The sequence below is a fragment of the Enhydra lutris genome, unplaced genomic scaffold, assembly GCF_002288905.1.
Source record: "Enhydra lutris kenyoni isolate GAN:26980312 unplaced genomic scaffold, ASM228890v2 scaffoldscaffold75, whole genome shotgun sequence".
Taxonomy (NCBI): Eukaryota; Metazoa; Chordata; class Mammalia; order Carnivora; family Mustelidae; genus Enhydra; species Enhydra lutris.
The window spans coordinates 6,020,654-6,038,699 of record NW_019154159.1 but is presented as its reverse complement, the minus strand read 5'-3'; the positions used below and the strand labels follow the sequence as shown (position 1 = coordinate 6,038,699).

The window sequence follows — 18,046 nt, the reverse complement described above, 5'->3', positions numbered from 1 at the left end:
ACCCTCGGGAAGTCGGCCGTGGGCGCCTCCCCGCCCGAAGGTCAACTCACCCTCGTGCGCGGCCCGTCCGTGCAAGCAGGTCTGGCTGAGGACAGAAGGATTTTCCTGAAAAACCTCAAAACGCTGGGAGCAGAGAGACAAAGTCTCCGCCACGACCTCGAGCCGTCCGTCAACGACGCTCGCACCGCGGCCGGGCGACCCCAGAGGAGCCGGCCCGCCGCGCGCCCCCACCGCGGCCCGGGCAGCCTCCCAGGCGGCGCGCACACCGGGGCGCGGGCGTGCGGCAGCGCAGCTCGGCCCCAGCCGCTCGGGGTCGCGGACGACCGCCCCGCTCGCGCCGCGCGGACGGGACGGGACTCCGCTCCAGGCACAGCAGGCGGGGCGCGCGCGGACACCCCCGGACGCGCACCCGACGCGCCGGGACCCTGCGCCGGCTTCCGAGGAGCCGACGGGCCGCAGCGCGGAGCCCTGCGAGAAGGGCCCAGTCCCCGGACGTTACGGGCCGGGCGCGAGTCCGAGAACCGCCGCGCTTGCGGAGCCCGCACTGCGCGGGTCGCCCAGAGCGCGGCGGGACGGAGCCCTCGCAGCCCGGAGCGACCCCGCGGAACGCCGGCCGCCAGCCTCCCGCCGCCCCTCAGCGCGGGCCCCGGGGAGGGAAACACGCTTCCGCGGGGGCCGCCGCTGCAGCGGCCGGGGCGGCGGGGTCGCGGGCCGGGCTCGAGCCAGACACGCGAGGCCCCGAGCGAGCGTCGGCCCACGTGCGCAGCGGCCCGGGCCTAGCGCTGCGACGGGAAGGCTGGCGGGTCCGGCTGGGGCCCGGGCTGCGGCTGCGGGTCCAGCTCAGCGTCCGTCCCGCCGCCCGGGCCCCCGCCCCCGCCCCCCGGCCCGGCCCGGCCCCACTCACACGCGCGGCAGCTGCAGCGGCGGCGCCCCGCGCCTCTGGAACACGCCGTCCACGAACACGCCGTTCTTGCCGAGGCAGCGCAGGTAGAAGTCGCCGCCCGCGTCGGGCCCGGGCTGCGCGGACGGCTCCGGGGCCGCCCCGCCATGGCCGCCGCCGCCCGGGGGCGTGAAGATCTCGAGGTGGCGCCGCGAGATGAAGCTGGAGTGGCCCATGCTCACGTCCACCGAGCCCTGCGACGAGTTGCGCCCGATGGTCACCGAGCGCTTCTTCATCAGGTACTCGAACTCGCGGCCCTCGAGGCGCGCCACGGCCCAGCCGCCCGGCGGGGACCCGCCGCCCGCGCCCCCGCCCGCCCCCGGCCCCGCCGCCCGCGGGAGGCCCGCCCGCGCCCGGGAGCGCCGCGGCCGCCGCCATGGGCCTGCGAGGGCCCGGGCCGCTCCGCCGCCGCCGCCGCCGCCGCCACGGAGCTGAGGGCCGCGCGAGGCCGCCGGCCGGCGAGCGACGAGCGGCGGCGAGGGGCGGGACACGCGCGGCGCGCTGCGAGCCGGCGGGCGCCGCTGACTGACGGTGGTGCCGGCCAATGGGGGCGGCGCGCAGCAGTGGGGCTACCGGCGGCCGGCCAATAGCGAGGCACGCTGGCCGAGCGCCCGCACGTCCGTCCGCGGCGCCCGGCGCAGGCGCGGCTCCCAGCGGCCTGGAAAACCCGGGTTAGAGCGTGGCTGGCGCGGAGCTTCGGGGCGGCTAGCGGCGGGCGTAGGTCGCCGCGAGCTGGGCGGGGGGCGCGTGACGTCTGCCCGGGGGGGCGGTGGCTCGGACCACGGGGCGGGTGGAGCGCGCGTGGCCTGCACTGGCATCAGCACGGCCTCGGGCAGAGCGGGAACGGCCTCCACGGCGGGGGGCCGGCGGGAGACCACCTACGGCCGGGTCGGCGCGGGGGCCGGGGGGCCGGGGGCCAGGGATGCAGCGCGCGGGGCCGGGGGGCGCATCTCACCTGGGCCCGAGACGGCGCGGGAGGCGCCCGCGGGAGGCCGGGCCCGCACCCGCCGGAGGTCCGGCGCGCGGAGCGGTTCGCGGGTTGAGGTCCGGGGGACGGAGGGCGTCCTGGACGGAACCCGGGCCCCGCTAAGTGTTCGCGCGCGGGGGTCTTGAGACAGGCGGGGGGGTGGCAGCGGGGCCTCATGCAGAGTGCGGGGTCCCCGCGGGCCGGTGCGTGGAGCCTGCGACGCCGACCTCCGGCCGCGAGTGGACCGAGCGGGCCCCGCGGGCTGCGGAGATGACTCGGAAGTCGAGTTTTCCGGAGAGTAAACGGCACCGCGGCGACCGGAGGAAGCAGCGAGTGATCCAGCGTGACGCCCGACCCCCGGGCGTGCCCCCGACCCCCGACGACGGCGACCCGACCGCGCGGCCCGCCCCGGTGCGGTGCGCACCCTCGGGCACCCCCCGCCTGGCTCGCGGAGGTTCCCCTGCGGTAAAGGGTCGCGCCGTTCGAGGCGGACTCCAGCAGCTTGAACGCCCTCTCAGGCCGTGGTCATCACCGGCTGTCCTTCGTGCGGGGAAGCCAGACCCGCAGACGCGGAGGATGAGCATGTGCCACTTCCCGAGGCGCGTCCGTTCCGTCCTCGCAGCGTAGACGCAAAGCGCCTTGACAAAGGTTAGGTGATGCCAAGCCCTGAGCAAGCAAAACGGCGAAGATCACACGGTTGTCCAGGAAAACTCGCCGAGCGCTGGGACAGCGAGGAAAGGCTCCGAGTCAGGGCCTGGTCCTTCCAGGTGCTGGGTTCGCAGGCACAGGCCAGGTCGCACAGACCGCAGTGAGCCAGCTGGGCAGCTGTGTGCCCTCAGCACGTGTGAGAGGAAGAGGACCGAGAGGGAGCCGGCGTGCAAGACCCCTCGGGACAGAGGGGCCGGGGGGAGCAGCCCCCGAAGATGCGCACGAGATGGGCAGCCCACTGCTCTTCACATCAGGAAGCTGAAGCCGGAGATGTGGCAGGCGCACACCCAGACTCTGGACACGGATTTGTTCTTTCCTCCAGAGGTGTCCTGGGCATCTAGTTTGTGCCAGACACAGGAGGAAGAAAAGAGCAGATGCTCACAGAGGACCCACGGGCGCACATGAGAATAAATACATGGGACAGCCCAAGAGTGGCGTGGGCTGCAAGGCAGAGTGTGGGAGCCAGGGGCAAGCACAGAAGGAGACATCCGACCTGACACCTGAAGGACAGGCACCAGGGACCACAAGAACCTCTGGGCAAAGAGAAGGGGCAACGGGTCTGAGGAGGGAGGAGGCTGGGCGTGTCCTGGGCAGAAGGCCCAGGAATGACGGTCGGAGAAACACAGAGCATTGGAGAAGGCTTCTCATTTAGGGAAATGGAAAATGGGGCAGTTCAAGCAAAGAGTAATATGATCCAGGTTAACTGTTGCAAATGTCAGCCTTCTTGTAACAAACGTGAAAGTAGGGAGACCCATTTGTGTCCCCTCTAATGATTCAGACTGCAGAAAGCAATAGCTGGACCCAGAGTCCTCAAAGCGTTTTGCACAGTATGAATGAACTAATTTTGTGAAACCTTGTAAGCCCCCACATTTAAGATAATAGCAAAATTTTCCATCATGTTTAAATAATTGCGGTAGATGTAATTTCTCAAATGTAAATACTGACTTTTTAAATAAATCATGGTATCATTCCTTAAATGTATGAAAAGGATTGTGAATGCCATTGTGATTTGAAACCACTAGCATGTTTTGTAAACATATAAACAGTCTCTTAGTTAACCAGTTTTATTAAATCCTTTATTCCTGGGGCGCCTGCATGGCTCAGTCAGTTAAGCATCCGACTCTTGGTTTCAGCTCAGGTCATGGTCTCAGGGTCATGTGATCCAGCCCTGTGTTGGGCTCTCTGCTTTGTGGAGTCCGCATGTCCCTTTCCCTCTGCTCCTCCCCCCTGCGTTTGCTCTCTCACTCTCTCAAATAAATAAAAAATCTTTTAAAAAAATCTTGGAGCGCCTGGGTGGCTCAGTCGGTTGGGCATCTGCCTTCAGCTCAGGTCATGGTCCCTGGGTCCTGGGATCGAGTCTCACATCGGGCTCCCTGCTCATCAGGAAGTCTGCTTCTCCCTCTCCCAGTCTGCCTCCTTGTGTTCCTGCTCCCGCTATCTCTGTCTCTATCAAATAAATAAATTCTTATTAAAAAATACAATAAAAATCCCTTTACTGGGGCGCCTGGGTGGCTCAGTGGGTTAAAGCCTCTGCCTTTGGCTCAGGTCATGATCCCAGAGTCCTGGGATCGACCCCCGCATCGGACTCTCTGCTCAGCAGGGAGCCTGCTTCCCTCTCTCTCTCTCTCTCTGCCTGACTCTGCCCACTTGTGATCTCTGTGTGTCAAATAAATAAAATCTTAAAAAAAAAAAACAACCTTTACTCCTAAACTCATTTCCATTCAAATTCCCCCACAAATTTTATCCTAAATACAATAAGTGTTTAGGCGTGGGTATTTATTCATGAACTTATTATTTACCCCTGGAGAGAGAGAGACAGACAGACAGACACACACACACACACACACACACACACACACACACACGTACATTAATTCCTGCAAAAGTGTCATGTTAAAACATTTCTCTTGGATTTACGGGACGCCTGGGTGGCTCAGTTGGTTAAGCAGCTGCCTTCGGCTCAGGTCATGATCCCAGCATCCTGGGATCGAGTCCCACATCGGGCTCCTTGCTCAGCGGGAGCCTGCTTCTCCATCTGCCTCTGCCTGCCACTCTGTCTGCCTGTGCTCACTCTGACAAATAAAATCTTTAAAAAAATTTTCTCTTGGATTTAATTAGTATTACAATTATTGTTAACATAACTGATGAGAGCAATATAAATATATGTAAGTTTTGATTAAGACTAAAAGGTTGAGTATATTGGAGATTTATCTCTTACTATGTCTGGGGGCTTTGTTCCCCTCAACACCTAGTTCATATAGCTGGTGATGAGAATTGCTGGAGTGAGGCAGGGCACAGAGCCAGTGTTATCCCTCTTTTTCATAAATGCATACACATAAGGAAACAGAACTAGAGGAAGTTTCATTATAGTGACCTAACACTGTTCTTTGAACCTCTCCTAGTTGCAAGTGTGATGTGAGGGCGGAGGCTTTGTGGGATTGGGAGGCGCCGGGTCTCTGTGCAGCCAGGGACACACCGTGGGAGGAAGGGCTACACACCAGTAGTGAAGGAGAAAGCAAAATACCTGAAATGAAGAGCTCATTGAATTTTCTGAACACCAGACTAGAGATGGCTGAAAAGAGGATTTTTCAACTCAAACGTTCCATCAGTAGAAGGCAACTGAAAACACAGAAAAAAATTAGAAAGATAACAGAAAGGAACGTTAGGAACTGTGGGCAAGATCAGACACTGCAGTGTACTAAAGGTGGATGTCCAGAAGAAAGGGAAAAGAAAATGCATGAATAGAAATATTTGAAGAGAGAATGTGTAAGAATTTTACAAATTGGTGAATACACTGATTCAGATCCAGAAAGTTCAGCAAACTTTGTCCCAAGCAAAATTTGTCCCAAGGAGGACAAATTCAAAGAAAAACACTTGCAGGCATAATACAGCCCAACTTCTGAAAACCAAAAGTAAAAATAAAAGTCCTAAAAGGAGAGAAAATTTGTTTTTTTAAAGATTTATTTTGGAAAGAGTGCAGGAGAGCGGGGGGTGCAGAAGGGCAGAGGGATAGAGAGAATCCCGAGCGGACTTCCTGCTGAGTGTGGAGCCTGATGTGGGCTCACTCTCATGACCCCAAGCTCACAATCTGGGATGATGACTGACATGAACCCAAATCAGGAGTTGGCTGCTTAACCAACTGTGCCACCCAGGTGCCCTTAAAAGGACACAAAAATTTAAGAGACACATTACAGTCAGGGAAACGTCATTGAGAATGACTTACCAAGAGCAGTGGGCACCAGAAGGAGAAAGACAGTGTCCACAAAACGCTAAAGCTCCAACCATCCTTGAGACCAGCATCCAATGCCTAACCAAAATACCCTTCAAAAATTAAGGCCATAGTTAATTTTTAACATCTGTAACAAAAGGCATTTTCAGATAAACAAAAGGTGAAAACTGTCACCAGAGGAGCTGGCCTTCAGAAGAATACTGACGTTCTTCAGGCCAGAAGAAAGTGACCCCAGTGGATTCCCAGATCTGCCCTAAGGGATGGAGGATACCTGACCAGATGATGACATGGGTAACTGTAAAAGACACTGAAGGGGCACCTGGGTGGCTCAGTGGGTTAAACCCTCTGCCTTCAGCTCAGGTCATGATCTCAGGGTCCTGGGATGGAGCCCCACATCGGGCTCTCTGCCTAGCGGGAAGCCTGCTTCCCCCTCTCTCTCTGCCTGCTTCTCTGCCTACTTGTGATCTCTGTCGAATAAATAAATAAAATCTTTTAAAAAAAAGAAAAAAGTTCACCTGTAAGTGGACCTACATGGTTCAAACCCATGCGGCCCAAGGGTCCCCCATGCTCCCTCATTGTGGCAACTGTGTGTGTGGATTTTGTAACCTGTGTCTGTAACAGTTATCTGACATTTAGTAACTTATGGGCTGCTGATGTTTCTTGCTGCCTTCCTTTCATCGTTACTTAGTTTCTGTAATGTTAGGTCCTGTCTCCCCAGCTGCCCAGACCTCACTTATTCTTCTGAGTGACTGATTCAGGACAAGTCTGTCTCAGGAAATCACGTAACTCCACTCCTCTGACTTGGCGGCCAGGAGCTGCTGTCAACCCGTCCTGGGCTGTGGGGTACATGGAGCAAACACATGTTCTTATTTGGCCAAGCTTTCAAAGAAAACATAAGGTATATTCATGAAAAGATGGTCATGCTGATAATCGATACTGTAAATTTTAAAAAGTATTATCATGGATGTAAGCACTATATTACATAAATGATAATTTTCTCATTTTCTGGTTTTCTTTCAGAAATACAAGTACTACATGGTGTTATCCAGAGAAGTTCCTGTCAGTATAGAGCCCACCCCAACGGGCTCGAGTAACTGTATTGGTAAAGATCACTAACCCAAAGCAACAGGTTCTTGAATATTGATTTGCTAAACTTATGCCCTGTTTGGTCTACAGAGTAAATATCATCCCAGGCAAAACCTCAACTGGCTTTTTTGTAGAAACTGACAAGCCAGCTTTCATACTCATATGGCAGTGCAGGGGCACAGGAAACCAGAGCGAGCGGGCCACGAGGTTGGGCCGCATTCATGTAAATCAGTAGAAGGCTGCTGTCGCTACAGGCGCCAAGTGAATATAAGATGTGTCCTCTGACTTGGCTTTTAAAGAGGAGATTTTGGTAACCTATAAGCTATAGCTAATAAACTAGAGTAACCAAATACAAAGCTGTAGTAAAGTTGTGTGGTATTGGGGTAAGAATAGACAAGTCAGTGCAACAAAATAAAAGATCCAGAAATAGACCTCCACGTACAGAATCAATTGATCTTTTAAAATTTTTTAAAAAGATTTTATTGGGGCGCCTGGGTGGCTCAGTGGGTTAAAGTCTCTGCCTTCGGCTCAGGTCGTGATCCCAGGGTCCAGGGATCGAGCCCCGCATCGGGATCTCTGCTCAGTGGGGAGCCTGCTTCCTCCTCTCTCTCTGCCTGCCTCTCTGCCTACTTGTGATCTCTGTCTGTCAAATAAATAAATAAAATCTTAAAAAAAAAGATTTTATTTATTAGTGAGAGAGAGAGCGCACAAGCAGGGTGAATGGGAAAGGGAGAAGCAGACTCTCTGCTGAGCAGGGAGCCCCATGCAGTGGGGGCTCGATTCCAGGACCCCAGCATCATGACCTGAGTCGAAGGCAGACGCTTAACCAACTGAGCCACCCAGGCGCACACCCCCCAAAGCAACTGATTTTCAACAAAGGTGTCAAAGTTATTTATAGAGGAAGGGAAGTATGATTTAAGTATGTGTTTGGACTCTGCCGCTAGTTACTGACACAGAGCTCCTAAATCCCTTGGAATTTCCTACGGGATGGGAGTATCTTTTTTTCTGATGAGGTGACTCTGAGTGGGTTCCTGGATGGGGGGTGGTCACCAGGATGAGAAGTTGGACCGTTCAGCTCCATCCCTCATCCTCTGGGAGAGGAACTGGAGGTTGAGGTTAATAATCTGTTATGAAACTTCCACTGAGCTATTCTAGCAAATTACTGAACCTGAGACGGAGTGATGGGAACCCCTGATTTGTAGCTGAGTCAGAAGTGTGGGTTCCTGGGGCGCCTGGGTGGCTCAGTGGGTTAAAGCCTCTGCCTTCGGCTCAGGTCATGATCTCAGGGTCCTGGGATCAAACCCCGCATCAGACTCTCTGCTCAGTAGGGGGTCTGCTTCCTCCTCTCTCTCTGTCTGCTTGTGATCTCTGTCTGTCAAATAAATAAATAAAATCTTTAAAAAAAAAAAAAAAAGAAGTGTGGGTTCCCTGGGACCCATTACTTACAAATGGCGTCTAAAACAGGGGGCCTTCTGGTGGCCCAGAGCCCAATCTATGGGACCTGCACTAACTCTGGGCAGTTGGTGGCGGAACTGGGTTGGACCGTGGGACGCCCAGCTAGCATCCACAGAGGACTGGAGAACTACTTGGTGTGGAAAACCCACACATTTTTTTGTTTGGAGTATTTTGAGTGGAGAAGGAGTTTCCCTTCAGGAAGTCTACAGGTGCACTGGGACTACTGGTTGTCCTAATAACAGTAACAACCACAAGTATGAACTCACCACACCTGGCACCCCACACACCAGCGTGAGCTGGGTCAGAGAGCCTGTATGAACAGCTAAGACCAGGAAGCCCAAAATGTAACAGACTATCCTAGTGCCTTTGCGGTCTTAGAACCCAAACAGTGAAAACCATAAAAGGGAAAAGTTGCTACATTAGAAGTATGAAAAATTTTTACATTTTGCTCCTCAAGGACTATGAAAATATGAGCCACAGACTGAGAAAATAGCCACAATACACATACAAGAGTATCTAAACAGAATTTAAAGGAACTCCTGCAGGGGAGCCTGGGTGGCTCGGGCTTAACAGCAGCCAGCTCTTGGTTTCGGCTCAAATCTTGATCTCAGGGTCATGGGCTCTGTGCACAGTGGGGAGCCTGCTTCTCTCTCTCCCTCTGCCCCTCCCTCTGCCCACACCAACTCTTCGTCTCTCTCTAAAATAATTAAGTCTTAAAAAAATTAAAACACAGAACTCTTGGGGCGCCTGGGTGGGGTTGAGGCCCCTGCCTTCGGCTCAGGTCATGATCTCAGGGTCCTGGGATGGAGCCCCGCATCGGGCTCTCTGCTCAGCGGGGAGCCTGCTTCCCCCCCTTTCTCTGCCTGCCTCTCTGCCTACTTGTGATCTCTGTCTGCCAAATAAATAAAATTTAAAAAAAAAAGAATAAATCTTCTTTATTCAGAAGAATCAAAACTGAAACAACGCAGGACACCTGTGTGGCATCGTCAGTTGAGCATCTGACTCTTTTTTTTTTTAAGATTTTATTTATTTGTCAGAGCGAGCACAGGCAGACAGAGCGGCAGGCAGAGGCAGAGGGAGAAGCAGGCTCCCGCTGAGCAAGGAGCCCGATGTGGGACTCGATCCCAGGACGCTGGGATCATGACCTGAGCCGAAGGCAGCTGCTTAACCAACTGAGCCACCCAGGCGTCCCGAGCACCTGACTCTTGATTTCGGCTCCAGTTGTGCTCTCAGGGTCGTGGGATCAAGGCCCACTTAGGGTTCTGTGCTCAGCATGGAGTCTGTTTGGGATTCTCCACCCCCCCATAAGTAAGTAAGTAAATAAGTAAATAAGTAAAATCTTAAAAACATAAAAATTTAGACTCTCACACAGTTTCGGGTGGTCATGTGGTCCTAGAACTGACTGCACACACCTATCCGCTCCTGCTCTGCTGATAAACAGATCAACCCTGACTCAGACGCACAGCAGTGGGGGCAGCCCGACATGACTGCAAAGGAAATGGGCCGCGGTGTAGCGCCAGGGGAGGGGAGGGCCAAGCGTGGTGCCCGTTTCATGGACGGGGCTGATTTGCTGCCTGGTAACCAAGCAAAGTCCCAGCAACACTCACTGGCTGCTACTAGGAGCCACTCCCACGTCTTAGGATGCTGTCCTTTTCCACTAAAAAATTAATGTCTTGTTTTATAATTTCTATTTAAAATTACATTTTAATTAAGATTGGAAACCACCACTAGATCACTTAAAAGGTAAAAATTGGTAAAATGTTTTAAATTCCATCTGATTTTAGGAAAGAGTGAGTTTTATAAGATGAATAATACATACATTCCTCATTGAATTTCATCCTAAACAAACGAGACCTTTAGAGATAAATCTTATAATACCAATTTTTAAAAGAAAATTGTTAAGTGTACTGATATTAATTGGACCTGGAAGTGACTCTAAGGTGTCCGTCACCAAACTCTCTTCTCCACAGACATCCCCCAGGGGCTCTGGACATAGGGAGAGGCGTGTTCGCACATGTGTACTCCAGGGGCAGGAAGAGGGGTGACAGCTGTGCCCAGAAGCGCCTCCTGCACACACATCATGGAAGCCGTCAGAGAGGCTGCCTGTGTCTACCTGCTTGGTTAAGGCATTGCTCCCAGAAAGGCAGCCGTCAGCAAGGGACGTAGGCAAGGGAAGGCAAGCAAGGGAAGTAGGGCGGGCAGGCCCTAAGTTGCCCCACATTCCTGTGTTCTCAGCCATTTTATCTGAGTTTGGGAGGCACACCAGGTACAGCCTGGTTGGGGTGGTATGAAGGCATGGGGCCCTTGTCGCTCGGGGCTGGTGTCCCATGCTGGCCACCCATACACCTGTTGCCCTTAGCGTCAAGGTCCAGCTGTGTCTCCTCCTCCAGGCCGCCTTTCTACATCTCTGTGCTGACACTGGTGTTCCCCAAAGGAAAACATGCAAAATGCAGACTGCGGGACAGACATGAATCAAACAGCACGGGTGCGGGTGGTTTCCAAACCCAGGGACCTCCTCACCCCAGCTCAGCCAACCCTGGCGCTCCCCGCGCCCTCTCAGCACCCTGGGCCTGGCTGGTCCTCCCATCTCCGAGAGGTGACACCGCCAGGCTTTAACCCCTGCGCTACTGCAGCCCCACGCCTGTGTTCACTCGCACATCCACTCGGCAAGGGTTTCCTGTCCCCAGCCTCCTTCCTGTGCCAGACACTGAGGGCTCACCGAGAGCCAAGGGGATGCAGGCTGCCTGTCAGGCCAAGGAGGAGGCCTGGTTCAAGCAATCCCCATGCCTCACCTGGAGCAGCAGCTTCTCTCCCACAGAGCCAGCCCCTTCCCCGAGAACCCCTCCCACCACGCGAGTGCGCGTGCGCGCACACACGCACACATGCCCAGGCCCCGCTAAGAGCCCCCCCCCCCCCCCCGGCTTCCATTTGCCACTTTGATATGGGCCATGCAGGCGCCGCCTCACTCCGGGCCCACAGGACGACGATCTCTGTGCGCAGACATTCTCCTGATGGGACTCAGGCTCGCTGCTCTCAGCACTTGCCTGATGCCTTAGTTTAGGAGAGCGGCATTATGAGTACTGATAACTGGTTGCCATTTGCTGGCCCATGCAGAAACCTTCCTGAGCTTATGAGGGTCACGATGAAACCCTTCCTCATCCTGGAGGCCCGTGGGCCAAGGTGGGACCTGGAAGAGAAAGCAGGCCATTGGGACAGGTGCCCAAAAGAGGGGGACGCCTGGACAGCATTCTGATGGCCCGCCTCAAAGCTGTACTGGGCACACGGCCTGCCCCCGTAGCCATACATCCGACCACCGGGCTAACAGAAACACCTCCAAAGCTGTAAAAACCCTTTAAAGTCCACTTCCATCCAACGATACCTATGGAGAGCTACACCCACAGGAAACAGACACTGCTTCAATTTGGGAAACAAAAACAAAAGGAAACAGATCCTGCCTCCAACGGAGGGTAACAGAAAGAGAAACACCAACATTTCCAAAAGTGGGCAAGGAAGATTTCTGGTACTGGTGAGTGAACGGCAGGCAGGTGAGGAGAGACTAGAAGAAGCCCCATGGCTCTGGGCCACAGGTGGAGCGTGTTCTGACCTTCGTGTAGACACACAGACAATCACAGACTCGCCTGCGTTCTCGGGTGAGTGGCCACACCTGCACGTGCTGGCCCTGCAGCCCCGCACCGCACATACCGCAGGGTGCCGCCTGGGTCAGTCCCTACACCCGGAGATGGCATAGACACGGGGATACCAGTGCACCTGAAATAGCAGCAAACACCATCCTCCAAGAACCAGAACTCCTTGGAAAAACACGAGGGAACTGCCAAACTGTATCCAAAGTGGCCACACCATTCTCTGCTCCCGTCTGCTGCGCATGAGGGTTCCTGTTGCCCCACCTTCCCCACGCGTGGTAAGTGCAGCCTTTTTAGTGGGTGTGCTGCATCCGTTCCCCCCCCCCCCCCCCGGCTACGGATGCCAGGCATCTTGTCCTGGGCTGACTGGTCATGATCGGAGCAAGGGTTTCTTGGTCACTGGTGTTCTTTTCAGGACCAGAGAGATGGGTGTCTGTGCTGCAGGGGCCTTAGTGGAGAGGGGAGGGTTGGAAACGTGAACGGGCCCAGGTCCCAGCCTCCCACAGGGACAGAGTCGCTCGGATGGCTGGGTCACATTGGGGCTCTGATTGCTACCATTGCTGCAGACAACACTAGGACGTGAGGGCTGGCCTCTTGTGCCAGGTGTGCCCAGAGCCACACTCTGGGCACACTAACTCACTTAACCCCCAGTCACCATGGGTAACCATCGAGACTCTCTCAGGATGGTGGGACGTGAAGCCTGCTGCGTGGGGTCACATGGCTGGGGCTGCCCTGGCTGAGGTGAGCAGGCAGCATGAGGGGACAGGTCTTTGCTCAGCTGGGATGTCCACTCCCGTGCCCCCAACTTCCCCAGAAGCAGGGTAGAGGGTGAACGTAGCCCTGCCCAGGGGGCCTGGAGAGGAGCCTGTGGGCGGCACCTCTTGGGGCCTGCAGAGCATTCCACCTGTCCTACAGCCAGAGGCTGCCCCAAGGGGGTCCTGTCGTCCAGCCCCAGACCCCAGGAGCATGTGGGGCAGAGAGGTCTGAAAGATTGAGGCAGCAGGGGGCATCCCCCACCACATCAGACGTCCCAACTGAGCAAAGGTCCTATCCCAGGAACGCAGGTCGGCCAGGAGGACTTGCAGGCAGGAACACGCCCTGCACAAGGAGCCCCCATCATCCCGGCAAATGCTCTCCCTTCTTAGTGTCTCTCAACTCCTGTGCTGGGAGGGCACGTCTGCAGCGGCCCCGCCAGTAAGCACACTGCGCGAGAGGGGAAGTCTGTGCAGCGAGCCAGCGCAGACCATGTCTTACCGTCCCAGTGTGTCTGAGGCATCTTGTCCAACATCTGGAAGTCTCTGAAGAAACAACACCCAAGCCGGCAATGATGCAGCAAAGGGCCTGAAGAAAGCAAGATGCCCCAGTGACAGGACTCCATGAGCTCAGGAGTCCCTGCACGCGCTGTGCACCTGTCACAGTCCAACACCGCAGATGGGCAATTTTCAAATGCATTGGAGCTGCACTATGTTTGCCTTAAGTTCAGACCAAAGTGGCACACGTAAACATGACTGATCACAGGAAATCCAAACACAACCAGAAGGAAAGATGCTACTGATAGGAAAAGCTGAAACAAAGTCTTGTAGGCACTTCAAAAACTCAAGTGTATCACAAGGGAAACCAGAAACACTCAATGGTCAAAATCATGAAGGGAAAGAATCATGATAGCTAAGAAAACATGGATAATGGAAATAACACAGAAATGAAAGATATTCTGAGAACTAGGACACTCTCCAACAGGGAGCAAAAAAGCAGAAGGAAAGCAAAGTGGAAGGAAGATGGTGATGGACAGGAAACCAGGACATGGCCATGCCCCGAGAGCCCCGGACTCCCTGACTTTGAAGACTGTGACCTCATTGAATACTACGATGCTGCATTACACCTGTTACGATGAGCAATAATTCTGGCCAACCACGTATAATGAAAAATTCACGTTTCATATCGTGACTCCATTTACAGAGATCAAATAAATGTACAATGGGCGAGAAATGCTTCTCAAAATGTTTGCAAAGAAGTATTTTTGTAAAAAATTTGTTGTCCATGGGATGCCTGGGGGGCTCAGTGGGTTAAGCGTCTGCCTTCCCCTCAGGTCATGATCCCAGGGTCCTGGGATCGAGTCCCACGTCGGGCTCCTTCCTGGGTAGGGAGCCTGCTTCTCCCTCTGCCTCTGCCTGCCATTCTGCCTGTGCTCGCTCGCTCGCTCTGTCTGGCAAATAAATAAATAAAATGTCTAAAAAAATTAGTTGTCCTGCATTTAAAAAAAAGATTTTAAGCATCTCTACACCAAATGTGGGGCTCGAACTTACACCGCAGAGGAAGGGACTCGCGTGCTCCACGAACGCGCCAGCAGGTGCTCCTGAAAGAGCTTGTTTTCCAACAGGAGAACGCCCCGCCGCGGGCAGCGAGTTCCAGGGCCAGGGTCCGCCGGTGCCGCCGCGCTCGTCACTGGGGCGCAGACCCGCGTCTTCAGAAGCTCGAGGAGAACATCGGGGACCTCTGCGGAGCGCATGTCGCGGAAACAAAGCAGGAAAGTGTGCGGCCCACGAGTGCGACGCAGGAATCACGCGCTAGAAGGGGTTTCGCTCCTTCCCGGCTGGACACGGAACTGACACCAACAGGGACCCTCGAGCCCCTGCAGGCCCCACGGGTCCCCGCACCCGCGCCGGACGCCCCGGCCCTTCGGCTCACACGGCGGGCCTGTCCGACGGCTCCGAGCGCGCGCGCCGCCCGAGGGCAGAGCTGACCTTCCCCAACGGCAGCCGCTTCCCGAGAAGCGCCATTTGAGCCCCGGGGCTCGGTCGCGGGGCGTCTGCCTCCGGCTGGGGTCCTGGGCCCGGGGTCCGGGGACCGCGCCGCGCCCGCGCTCCCTGCTCGCGGGGGCCCGCGTCCCCCCCGCCTCTGCTCGTCCCCCGCCTGTGCCCGCTCGCACAAGTACAGAACGTCTTAAAAAAAACCAAGAAAGATCAGCGAGACGTTTCACGAGCCGCAGGAGCCCGCGGTTCCGACCCGCTCCGGACGGGCCGGGCTCCCCCCACACCGCGCGCCCGTGCGTCCGCAGAAAGGCGCTCCGGCGCGTGGGTCGCGGGCCCAGACCCGCGGGCGGGGGAGGGGCGGGCCTGGGGCCGGCGTCCGGGGGGGCGGGGCGAAGGCGAGGGCGCAGCGGCGGCAGCTCCCCGCCGGCGACGTCGGGCTGAGGGCGTTGAGTCACCACGGACCCCGCTGAACGCGAACGCCCCGAAGCCGCCGCGTTCCTCCCCACGCCGGCGGCGGCCCGGCCGTCCTGAGTCCCTGAACCCGGCGTCCCGGACCCCCCCGCCTCGGCCGCGCCCCCCGCCCCGCGCCCGGCTAGGCCCGGGAGCGCGCCGCACCCCCCCCCCGCGCCATCAAGTGCGCACGCGCGAGCACGTGACCGGCCGCCCACGTGACGGACGACGGCCCGGCGCGGCGTGGCGGCCACGTGGGGATTGAGTCTTGCGACCCGCTGGGCGGGCGGGGAGGCCGGGGGAGCTGTGGCCGCCCGCGCACGCTGGCTGGGACGTGGGCCCCGCGTGAGTAAGACGGCGCCTCCCGCGAGGTGGACGTGGCGCCGACGGTGGGGCGTGTCCTCCTCAGCGACCGGGCGACGTGGGCGGACCCCGCGGGCTTCGCCCCTGCAGCCTCGCGTGCAGGACCGTCTGGGGATGGGCTCGGACGCGCCTTCCTGGGGCCCCTGCCCGGGGCTCCCTGGGCCGCCTGTGGTGGACCGTGAGCGGTGTCGCCCGGGCGGCAGGGACGGCGGGGTCTGAGGGAACCTACACGATCCGGGTCCGGAGTGAGTGTCCGCCCCGACGTGGCCTCGCGCGTCTCCTGCAGCGGAAGCATCCGCGAGGTCACCGCCTTTGGGTGTCTGGCGTCGCCGCCCGCGCCCCCACAGCCAGCACTGGGCTTTTGCCGTTGGCGCTGGGGCATCCGTGTGGTCCAGCCTCGTCTCTGTCCCCGGGCCGATTTGGTCCGAGGGTCAGTCAGCCGTCCTCGGGATGGCAGGAGAAAGGCTCCGACGGGCGCACAGCTGTGGGTCACCTCGTCCGCCTGCCTAAGCCTTTCCCACGACGGAGACCTTCTGACCAGCTTTCGGGGGGAACCTGGGTGTTCTCGAACCCCGGGCCCTCCAGGAAGTCCGCCGGCACACCTCACCCGCAAGGCTCTTCGACGCCGACCCTCGAGTCCCTGCTGGGGGCATCGTGGGACGTGTTGCTCAGAGGGGTGCCTCTGTCCTGTCCCGAGCCCGCCTCTCTGTCTCTCACTGACCGGTGTGCCTGGATTTATCAGGCTCGGACAACACCCCTAGGACGCTGCGGTGGAGGTTCAGGCTCAGTACAGCCCCTCGTCCCCTGTGGCACCTGCCGACGCATCTTGATGTTGGGAGCCAGGGGCGGCCCCTATGCCCAGCTGGGTGTATCCTGACGCTTCAGAAGGCCCTGCCGGCTGGCGCTGCCCAGACCTGCACCTCAGGTCCTCCTCCGCCCTTGCTCTCCCTTGGAGGAGAGCCCTTGGCTTGCGGTCATACAGCTGAGGTCATGCTTGTCCCCACAGTTCTGGATGTCTCTGCTTGCACCCCAGAGTCACCTCTTTCTCTGCCCCGAGACCCACCAGGAAGCTAGAGGGCCGAGAGCCAAGGGGCTGCCGCCACTGGGAAGCACAGGCAAGCAGATTAGAGAGAAGGGAAGGCCGAGTACCCCTCGGCACGTTCTTGCCGGCGGGCGGGCGGATAGCCTCAGCATGCTGGCCACCCGGTGCGGTGGCTGGTGGTGGAGTGCTACCGGCCTCCCCTCCCCTGCTCACTGAGCTCCCTGCTGCCACATCCTTGGAGCGTCCTGGCTGACACTCGCAGTGGGACCTTGGCGGTTTCAGGCTGTGCGTCTCTTTCCCGAGGCTTCTGTGGGCTTGTGAGAGGGGATCGCTATCTACATGGCAAGTTCCATACAGGTTTTTTACTTGAATAGGTTCAATGTGAAAGGTTTTTTTGTTTTTCGCTCAAAGGATTTGTATCCAGAATGTTCTGGGGGACAGTTCATACTTCCTTGAAAGGGTTTTGTCTATGGGTTTGTTTTTTTTTTTTCGAATTATAAAGGTGAACAGCAAGGCGTCAAAACACTTGAAAGCAGTTTTGTATTGAAGAAACAACTTTACAGGTCACCGAAAAGGAGTAGTCCAAGCGAAGAAGTAGAATTAAAAGAAGAATTTATTCATAATCATGTAAATTAGGAGTCATTTTCCAATGATGGGGAGAAACATTGTTTTTGTTCCTTTCCAAAACCCAGTCACCGCCACCACATTACCGAACCTGCCACCACAGCCCGGTGACACGGACACTCTGGCCCGTGACTGTTCTGTTTCTTGACTTTTGAGGGTTTTGTTTTTAACAGCAGAAAAGGACATGAATTCAGAGATTTCTTTTCACAAGAAGTCAAAGGAGGGAAAACAAGTCCACTTTATTTGTAAATGGGCACTTGCCTTGGCCTATTCCAGCTGCTACAGGAGCCTGCCAGCCTCGTCCCCCTGGCCTGGAGGGGCTGTGGCCTGCAGACTTTTCACAGATGGGGCCTGGCCTAGTGGTGCCAGGGGAAGCAGAGTGGTGCAGTGGAAGCGTGCTGGGCCCATAACCCAGAGGCTGATGGATCAAAACCATCCCCTGCTACATGCTCATCTTTTCCTGGGCAGTTGCCTGCAGACCTGTCCCTGTCCCCCTTCCATTTCCCTATCAGGGTGTGCAGAGCCCAGCAGCACCCTGTTCCATGGTGTAATGGTCAGCACTCTGGACTCTGAATCCAGTGATCACAGTTCAGGTCTCCGTGGGACTGCACGACTTGTTTGTCCCCCTCCCCCTTTTGTCTCTTCATCCCCACTTTGGTGTCCCTTCTTCCTTTTGCACTCAGGCCAAGGGTGGCCCTATGGTGGCCCTGGTGTCTTCTGGTTCTATGGTGTAATGGTCAACACTCTGGACTTTGAATCCAGCAATCCAAGTTCAAATCTTGGTAGAACCT

General features: G+C 56.8%; 1 protein-coding gene and 1 non-coding gene across 2 annotated transcripts in view; one reads left to right on the top strand and one right to left on the bottom strand.

Moving 5' to 3' along the window:
- The window catches only part of LOC111160427 (forkhead box K2), a 72,057-nt gene extending 70,739 nt beyond the window's left edge, over positions 1-1,318 (bottom strand). The window contains 2 exon segments of the mRNA XM_022523544.1: positions 905-1,257; positions 1,259-1,318. Of these exon segments, the coding sequence (XP_022379252.1) occupies positions 905-1,257; positions 1,259-1,318 (413 nt within the window).
- A 16,656-nt stretch (positions 1,319-17,974) lies between these two features.
- On the top strand, positions 17,975-18,046 carry TRNAQ-UUG. Its single transcript has one exon. It is a non-coding gene; the product is annotated as a tRNA-Gln (tRNA).